Below are 9,671 nucleotides of genomic sequence, written 5' to 3' on the forward strand. Positions count from 1 at the left end.
TAAGTCCAGGGTGGAGAAGCACGTCGCACCTACCAACGTCTGTAAAGTGTCGTCAATGCGGAGCAATGGATAAGAGTCCTTCGTAACTTCATTTAGGCGCCGGTAGTCCACACAAAATCGTGTGGAACCGTCCTTCTTTTTGACGAGCACTATGGGCGATGCCCAGGGACTACAAGGGGGCTCGATCACGTCTTGACTCCTCATGTCTTGGATGAGCTGGTCGACTTCCCCGAGCCTACTCAGTGGTAGTCGTCGGGGCACCTGCTTGATGGGACGTGCGGTACCAGTGTCGATACGGTGCTAAGCGGCGGTGGTCCTGCCAAGGTCAGCGGCAGCAAACGAGAAAACATCGTGAAACTCTAGAAAGAGGGAGCGTATCTTCTGTTTGTGGCTCTGTGAAAGCACCGGCTCCGTACTGTTGACAAGCTCGTCGATATAGCTAGCTAGACATGAATCACCACAGGCGGAGGGATCTGCGGCACTGTCTTCTCCGGTAGTGGGGTGTATCTCCACGACCTGACTACACCTCGCTAGGCGTTGTCCTCGCTGAAGCACAATGGGTGAGGGAGTCACGTTGAGGATACGGATTGGTACCAATGGATGCGCGTGACGAACCAGGCTGCGAGCGACGATGATGCCAGCGGTTGGAGGGCCTTCCAAGCACTGCTCGACGACGGAGACCTTGCATAGTTGCTCAGACGGCGCCGTTCCAGGAACAATCACTTCGGCATACGGTGGCACCATGACAGTCCGACGACACAGGACATAGGGGTTGGGGTCAGGTGCAGTAGTGGTGCACGAAGAAAGGACTAGCTGCCGGGTCCCCAAGTGTGGAGTACCTTCTCGGAGGTCAAGAATACACTGATGGTCTTTCATAAAGTCAAATCCTAGTATGCACTGATCGACGATATCGGCGACGTAGATGGCATGTCGAGACTCTTGTCCCGCTATAGTCAAAGAGACTGCGGCGACGCCTTCCACCGGTATAGCGTCGCCGGCTACAGTTCGCAGTTCTTGTACACTGGCTGTCTATAGCATCAGGTCGTCGTTCGGCAACGTCTCTACAAACGACGAGCTAATGAGGCTTATTGAAGCTCCCATGTCCAGCAACATTCGGCATGACTTGCCGTTGACACCCCCCCGTCGATGTAAAATTCTGAAGTTGAGGGCGCTTGACGAGAGACCCCTTCAGCTGGGCGACGCCCCCTGCGCCCAGCTAATACGCGTTTCCCGACCACGGGGCCCCTCTCCTGCGAAATCCCGAGTTTCCCGTAGTGTTAGGTGACCGGAAAGGTGGACTTGGCCAAGAGCGTCGTAGATGGCCCACACCGCCGCAGTTCCAGCACGTGAGTGGCTGCACAGCATTTACCTCGCATGTCGGCGAGTCATCGTCCGAAACTGGAGCGAGAGCTCTTGCTTCACCTAGGACAGGACGGGAGAGGCCCTGCGTTGTTCTGGCCGTACGCTTGGCCGTATCCACTCCTAGTGCTCGTGTTAGGGCGGCCCGCAGACCAGTGGGCCCCGATAACCGAACGGCTTGCTGCACATCCACATGGGCTGTGGCGTCGATGAAGTAGCCTACGGCCACCGTGTCTACGACATCCTGGGCACAGTCGGCGAAAACGACTCGAACTTTCCTGTCAATGTCGAAAGTGAGCTCACTCAATGACTCCTTTGGGAGCTGGACTCGACTTCTCAGTTGCGCACGGAAGAGGCCTCGCTGGTGACGATCTCCGAAACGTTACTCGAGGGCCGCCGTCAAGTGCGTGAAGCTCCGCCTCTCGGGGTCGGGCAGAGCCTGGAGCACCGAGAGTGCAGACCCTCGCAGAGGTGAGACAAGGTGACATGCCTTCTGTTCGTCTGACCACTCATTAGCACCTGCCACTGCCTCGAACTGCGCCAAACAACTGCTCCACGGGATATCACCATTGAATTTATCCGGCTTTGCGGTGACAGCAGACCTCGTTGGAAGACGACCCAGGCCCAGGGTTCCAGGAGATTTCCAACGCGTGCACTCGCACTGCCCAACGGAAACGACGGTGGTAGATGAATCTCATCACGGGAAGGCTCTTCAGGCTGACGTGCCGTGTCAGAAAACTCCGTCCGCATTCGCTCTCTCAGGCTGCGCGAGTTCTCCTGAAGTAGAGTCCGTAATTGATCCAGCGTGACAAATACCGAGTCACCGGACGAACACTCCGCTGGAGCAACGTCAGGAGGAGGCTGCAAACGTCGACGTGGAGGCATTGCGGAATTAAATCGCTGGGCGTTTCTGACTTCTGATCCCACTTCTGACACCAATTGTTACAAGCTCGCAGGGCGGGTTCGAAGTCCGTTCTGTCCAAACCCGTCAGACACAATTCTCCTTGCACCAGCGCATGTGTCCATGCCCGGCCCAATAGCCTTCTCTTTATCCACCGCAACATTATTATCTGTATGGAGATATAATAAGTACAACATGGTCTTCACTTTTGCATTGAAATGCAGATAGCCTGTTTGTGTTCCTGCCTCCACTGTATGTCTCAGCCTTGGCATTACACACTCTACAGCAACACATAACATGACACAGCGTATTGACAGTTCAGTACAGTGGATCAATTCTACGCACCCTGTTTACTCGCAGTATATGGATTATCAGTGAAGGCTCCTAAATGACAACTGTTTCGACGCTTTGATGTGCTTCGAATGTGGGTGGAGGCACATACTAAATCAGACAGGGAAAAAACGGCATTGACATTAACAGTGCGACTGAACATACCGTTCCTTGTGTGACAGTTTCCGAACGTTCAAATTAACAGTTGTTGCCCTCTTGGTTTATATGTCGTAACACATTATCCGAATGTCTGTCTGGGTTTCCTAACGTTCCGTCTCAAATACAGTCCAAGGGGTACTGAAATTTGACCCACCCTTGCTTGTAATCCAAACACATATAAAGAACTTCAAAATTACGTGTGTGTTCCAACCTAACCTTGTTCTCCAGCACATTTCACCACCCTCCGCCCTGCCCTGTGGCCGATACGCACAAATTTACCAATAGTCGGCGTCGGCGTCCGTACAGCAAACGCATCGGGTTTTCGGGGTTTTCTGCCGCCGTCGCCGCCGCTCTTCTGTATCGGTCAGGGTTTCGAAATACGCTTCCGGGAGCGAATGATGCGCTCAGTAAAAGAGTCCTTAAGGAGGACATTACGTCGAAGTAAGCTGGATTTCCAGCAACTGCAGACAGTGTTGGCATAAATCGAAGCAATTGTGAATCCCGGACCATTGACCCAGTTATCAGAATATGAAAACGATGCACTGGCTTTGTCCCCATCGCATCTACTATATTGGAAGAGGCTTACGGCTTTGCCACCCATAAGGAGGCGACAGACAACGCACCCGGACATCGCATGCTAGCTATAGACATTCATCACATGCAGCTTCTGGAAACCTAAGTTCCCACAACCCAGGGGTGTCAGTCCGTCCGTTCCGCGCGCGAAGGAAGAAGCACCACGTCGAAGATTCAATCAAACATAGAAGATTTATTCTATACCTTTGCTGGAAGACCAGACAGTTCTCCAGAGCCGCTGCTTATCGAGATCCCGTTTTTATAGCCGGTTAATCAGCCATGCCCCCTTGCTGTTGCCGCGGCAGTGCGTGCCCTGTAAGGACTGATTGAATATCCCACAAGTAGTATGGGATCAGCTCAAGAAGCAGGCAAGTCACACAGTCGCCTGGACGCCATTAATTAGCAATTAGAGCTAATTGGTACCCCCACATTAATCAGGACCCTCCAGAGAGTCATTACACTAATTGGGGACCATCTAAGACACGTCCAGACCACTGTGTGAGTTGCCGGCTACTTGAGCTGATAAAAAATAAAAAAAATAGGTAGAAAATAAAATAAAAAGATAGAAATAGAGTGGAGAGAAACAATTTATTCGAAAATCAACGATGCCGCGGCGAAGAAACGGCTCCGGGGTGACCAGCGCTTGTTGACGTCGGGTAGTTGCAGAGATCGACGACAGGTGGCCACTTAGTTGCAAGGCATCACACCAGATGGCGCCACCATCATAGCTCTAGAGGAGAAAGACAGAGAACAAGATACTAGCAGCAGGTAAAAATTGCAGCACTGCTAAACAAGTCTAGGCATGCGAGAGAAAAGGTCTAACCGCTACTGCTAAAACAGCACGGAGAAAACAGTGCACATCGGGGAAAAAGGCTTACGGGGACGATCGCTTAGGCCTAACCACAACACTACGCAGCTAACACAAGGCGGGAACCACACATCGCTAAACATGCGTCAACAGGCTTGCTCACCGCAAAACAAGTCTAAACATGCAAGAAAAGGCTTACGGGGGGGCGATCGCTTAGGCCTAACCTCAACACTACGCAGCTAACACAAGGCGGGAACCACACATCGCTAAACATGCGAGAAAAGGCTTAGCACGAGCGCGGTCACCGCTAAACACGGCAAACATACGAGAAAAGGAGCGCGTCAAATCACTCACCTTTTCCCCCGCGGCAACTTCCAGGCAGAAACTGAGCGAGCGCGGAGAACACACGTTTGCTCTCTACGAGAGCCAGCCAGAAACTGAGCGAGCGCGCGGAGCGCACGTCCGTCTTCCGCGACAGCCCGAGAGAAACTGAGTGAGGCGACGCGCCGCGGCAGCTATGGATGCACGCGCGCGCAGCTCCCTCTGCGCCGCCCGCGGGTGTTTTCGGTTTCGGCTCTCCGCTGCGCGCGCGCGCGCGCTCGTAGTGGCGACGGGTCGCTTTTGAGTTTCAGTTTCGTTTCTTTGCGCGCGCGCGCATTTACCTCTATAAAGGCAGCGCGCACCGCGCTCGCGTCATCACTACGTGAAGATGTTCGGCTACCACTCTTTACAAAATTGTTCCCGCACCCACGCTTCTTGGGAAGAAGTGGAGAAGGAATGTTTCAACAGCGAAAGTCCCCGCAACGAGCTCGTCATCACTGCTTTTCGCTACGTGACAGACATGGTAGGCTTTGGCAATATAAGAGAGATCTCGCCGGGGCTACGCCCGTTACAAGAACGTCTGCATAACGGTTCCAGACGGACCCCTGGGACTAATGAGCGAATTTGTGAGCTTGTCCAACGCAGAATTCAACTACATCGCTGCAGACATCGTGGACCTTCTCGCTCGTGCCATCGCTCATATTAAGCACGCCCTGCGGAAGCAGCGACATTTGCAAGCAGTTTACATCGTCAATTTTGTCATTGATTTATTGAAATACCGCTTAGTTATCGACATGCAACACATTAAACAGTCCGAATAACTTTGACGAGACTCTGTGTGTTCTTTCACTGAAACATGTTTATTGAATACATACAAAGGACTTGGTCGATAGATGCCTGCACCCTCCCTGACTTGCCTCAACAGAAAGGATATGGGGTATCTTCATCGCAGCGTCGTCATTGCGAGGGTCACTGCACCAGAACGATGATGGAATGGTCATTCTTTTCGTACACCCATTCCGCTACCACACTGCCACGATGACCCGTACTTCTCCTGTCTGCGAGAGAGAGAGAGAGAGAGAAGCATGTCTCGACTAGAACTTTTATTCTCGATTACATGCGCGTGCAGCTCTTTGTTCCGCGGTTACTCGATGCCTGACGACGACGCTCTCGGGCTCTCTTCCGGGTTTTCCGTTGCTGCACAAAGAGAGAGCACTATCGTAATCCTACACGCGTCAAAACATAACAAAGCTTACCGTATCGCTTAGGCCTAACCTCAACACTACGCAGCTAACACAAGGCGGGAACCACACATCGCTAAACATGCGAGAAAAGGCTTAGCACGAGCGCGGTCACCGCTAAACACGGCAAACATACGAGAAAAAGAGCGCGTCAAATCACTCACCTTTTCCCCCGCGGCAACTTCCAGGCAGAAACTGAGCGAGCGCGGAGAACACACGTCTGCTCTCTACGAGAGCCAGCCAGAAACTGAGCGAGTGCGCGGAGCGCGTCCGTCTTCCGCGACAGCCCGAGAGAAACTGAGTGAGGCGCCGCGCCGCGGCAGCTATGGATGCGCGCGCGCCCTCTGCTCCACCCGTCCGCGCATGCGCGCGCACGCAGCTCCCTCTGCGCCGCCCGCGGGTGTTTTTGGTTTCGGCTCTCCGCTGCGCGCGCGCGCGCGCTGCTAGCGGCGACGGGTGGCTTTTGAGTTTCAGTTTCGTTTCTTTGCGCGCGCGCGCGTTTATCTCTATAAAGGCAGCGCGCACCGCGCTCGCGTCATCATTCTGTCCGATACGTGGAAAACGCCATGTGTGGTTTATTCTCCTGCGTTTCTCGTCGTCGCAAGGAAAAGACAAAAAACGAAGAACTTCGCGAATTTATTCGCCAATTTAAACGCCATGTGTGGTTTATTCTCCTGCGTTTCTCGTCGTCGCAAGGAAAAGACAAAAAACGAAGAACTTCGCGAATTTATTCGCGGCATCGTGGAGGAAGCCTTTCAAGTCCACCGCCTGGAATGGTTGCAAGCACGTCAAGAAATGTGTCAGGAGAAGATGAAGACGCTCGACCGCATCTTAGCGGCGGACAGACTGGCGAAAAAGAAGTCCAACTTTAGCCTGGACAATCTGTATTGGGAACGCAGTTCCGATGTAGAGGACGACGACGACGAGGATGTGTAAATAAAAGCGATGCATTTCTCTTTGAGTCTCAGTCTCTTCTTTCTCTTCGTGCAACGTGTACGCACGCAACATGTCTTCCCCCGAACCTTTTCGTTTCCGTCATCCCTTTCGCTGTATCTTAAGCGGCCCCTCCATGTGCGGCAAATCTAGTTTCGTTGCTAACGTGTTGAGGAACCTGAACGACGTGGTGGACAAGCCTCCGTCACAAATATTCTACATGCAGAAATATGCTTCGCCGAGCATGCAGGACGAATTCGGGGACTCCGTAAAATTTACCAAGGAGCTACCGCGAGAGTGGGACACGTCGCGCGCTACGCTGATCGTCGTCGATGATCACATGACCGACGCCGGTTCCTTGAAGGAGGTGACCGATCTTTTCATTCGGGGTTCTCACCACGCCAACGCGTCGATCTTCTTACTCGTTCAAAACATCTTTTTCGACAGTAGCCATTTGAGAACAATATCCTACAATGCCAGTTACGTCGTCCTGTGGCGCACCCTGCGCAGCGTGCACTAGATGGAACATTTCGGCCAACAGCTATTTGGCAGAAAAAGATTGGAGTATTTTCTGGACGCATATAAACAAGCGATGTCATCGCCCCACGCATATTTACTCGTGGATCTTCACAATTATACGCACGAGGATCACAGGTTGCGTAGCAATATCTTTCCGGGAGAACGTCAATATATCTACGCTCCAAAATGAATCTCCGCCCTCACCTCACTTTACTCAAAGTACTCTCCACTGTACCCCCTCCACGCCGCCGCGACGTCTTGAGACGTTCGTCCTCGTCCGACATGAAGCACCTCTCCGAAATTTGCCTCAATGTATTGAACGGAAAGGTGGCTCTAGCTCCAGATACGTTCGCGCGTTTGAAGAAGCACAAACGCTTTTTACGACGGCTCGCCTGCAAAAAGATTCACAAGAATCCGCAACGTTTGAAGCGCTATCTGTCTCAGCAGCGAGGACAGGGCGTTCTTTCGTCGGTGGTTCCTCTCCTGCTTTCCGCCGTGTTGAACCTTTTCGCCAATGGCCAAGAGAATTGAAGTGACCACCTCCTCCTCCATCGGAAACATTCTTTCCTCGAAGGAGAGTGACGACGTCAAAGTGAAACTCATACTGCAAGCACTGTATCGCATACTGAAGCAGTACGGATTTGACCCCTACGACAATAAAAACAAGGCGTCCGACGCTACAAATGACTGACTATTCGCTCCTCTCTCCAGAGGTGGACGACGAGGAAGCGGAAAGGGTCGTCTCGGAATTAAAGAAGGTCTTTCCTGGGATCGCGAGGGTTGTGTCTCCGTGTCGGGCAAGCCCATCAGACACTCCTCCGTTTACGAACTCTTCAATTATTTGTTGCAACGTAAGACGGGAAAGAAACCTTCCTGGTTCCCCAAAGTCTCGAAACTATTGCGTCTGATTTCTCTACCCAAATCTCGCGAGCCTCAAAAGCAGCAGCAGGCCTCCATTGCGTGGACGACTTATGGAGGGATATGAGAAACCAGAGGGTGGTTTGGGGGGTGTGGAACGCTATAGAAAAGCGCATCACTTGAGCAAAAAGAAGGCTCTCGCCATTCTCAGAAAGCTGGATGCCTACACGCTCCACCATCCGGTCAGAAGAAAGTTTAATAGGAGACGCATCATCGCGCTCAAGATCAACGACGTGTTGCAAATGGATTTTCTCGCCGATTTTTCAAAATACAAGAGATTCAACGGTGGCTACCGCTACATTCTCGTGGCAATCGATTCCCTCTCCCGCTTTCTGCGCACCCTCCCACTAAAGACGAAGCGCCCCGCGGAAATGAAAAGGGCCATGATAAGACTTTTTCGGGGAGGTAACGTACCTACACGCATCTTTTGCGACAGAGGCGGGGCATTCTACAACAAGACCGTCAAGGAGTATCTCTCACGAAAGAAGGTACACATGTATTCTACCTTCTCTCCAGTAATCAAAGCATCGCAGGCAGAACGCGTCATACGCACTTTACGCGACAGAATATTCCGTTATTTTAGAGTAACGGGAAAATACCACTTCGTTTCCGCGCTTCCCAAGATCGTGCGCGACTACAACACCACCAAACACAGGACTTTGGGCATCAGCCCGTCCGAAGTCACGCCCGAAAACGAATTGGAACTGTTCAATAAGATCAATGGGAAGCCCGTCGTACCCTCCATGAAAAAGAAGCTCAAACTGGGAGATAAAGTGAGGGTCCTACTACACAGAAAAGGTTTTCATAAGAGCTCGGAAGGGAGTTGGTCGCCTCAGATTTTCACCGTCTCCCGCCTGAGAGACGCCTCTCCTCCCGTCGTACACCTGGAAGATTACCGGGGTAAGCCAATCAGCCTTGGCCAGTAACGAAAGTGCTGAGAAAGAAGCAACTGAACGGTCAGAGCTTCTCCTTGGTTCGCTGGTTCGGTTACGACAAAGAACACGACAGTTGGGTTCCGAGCAGCGACGTGGTCAAGATTGGGAAATGATGTCAGACATCTACGTCCACCTGCTCTCGAACGCCAGCATGGATAAGTTTCCCTCGAATAAACTCAACGCCTTCACGGTAGCTTTCGATAGTCCGCTTCAGCTCTCGAATCGGTATAAAGTCGGTCTGATGGATCTCAGCATAAGTAACGATTTTTTAAATATCGGCTACGAAAGGCAAGATGCGAAAATCGAGGTTTCTTTCGAGGACACGGTGGAAGCTGGCAGAACTTTTCGTGTCACCTCGGATCTCGAGAGGGATTTGGGAAAAGCCCTTTCGGAATGCAACGTTTCTTTCGCGTACAATAAATCGCGATACGACTTCGTCTTACCCGTGGACGTGAAAGCCGTGGAATTGGACCCTCGGCTCGCGCAAGCGCTTGACGCCTCGCTAGCGTCCCGCGAAGCAGGTCATGCGGTGAAACCCCCCAAATTGAGCGAACGCCAAGCCACCTCCATCTTATTGGAGCACGCCGCACCCGTCGCTTTCGGCGACGTCACTCTGAATTAGGAAACCACGTCCCTACGGAACACACTCAACAAGTATTTCCAGACGCACAAGC

General features: G+C 52.2%; 1 protein-coding gene and 1 long non-coding RNA gene across 2 annotated transcripts; both read right to left on the minus strand.

The window, feature by feature from the left end:
• Nucleotides 1–300: 300 nt before the first annotated feature.
• Nucleotides 301–2,244, minus strand: LOC135388254 (uncharacterized). Its single transcript, XM_064617682.1, has 4 exons — nucleotides 2,176–2,244; nucleotides 1,746–2,020; nucleotides 1,370–1,637; nucleotides 301–1,029 (listed from the first exon to the last, which is right to left on the minus strand). Exons 1-4 carry the CDS (start codon nucleotides 2,242–2,244, stop codon nucleotides 301–303), a joined length of 1,341 nt encoding a protein of 446 aa, XP_064473752.1.
• A 1,647-nt stretch (nucleotides 2,245–3,891) lies between these two features.
• LOC135371645 (uncharacterized) lies at nucleotides 3,892–4,529 on the minus strand. The gene is made up of 2 exons (XR_010415673.1): nucleotides 4,485–4,529; nucleotides 3,892–4,052 (listed from the first exon to the last, which is right to left on the minus strand). It is a non-coding gene; the product is annotated as an uncharacterized LOC135371645 (long non-coding RNA).
• Nucleotides 4,530–9,671: the final 5,142 nt, after the last annotated feature.

The sequence above is a fragment of the Ornithodoros turicata genome, chromosome 1 (genome assembly GCF_037126465.1).
Source record: "Ornithodoros turicata isolate Travis chromosome 1, ASM3712646v1, whole genome shotgun sequence".
NCBI lineage: Eukaryota > Metazoa > Arthropoda > Arachnida > Ixodida > Argasidae > Ornithodoros > Ornithodoros turicata.

What these genes read in the sequence shown, in the direction of transcription:
- LOC135388254 (XM_064617682.1), bottom strand. Translation starts at nt 2,244, where the DNA reads ATGCCTCCACGTCGACGTTTGCAGCCTCCTCCTGACGTTGCTCCAGCG. An exon ending in AGTGTTCGTCCGGTGACTCG is followed by an intron (nt 2,021 to 2,175) that starts GTATTTGTCACG and finishes TCCGTTGGGCAG; the next exon opens with TGCGAGTGCACGCGTTGGAA. An exon ending in ATGACTCGCCGACATGCGAG is followed by an intron (nt 1,030 to 1,369) that starts GTAAATGCTGTG and finishes CTGATGCTATAG; the next exon opens with ACAGCCAGTGTACAAGAACT.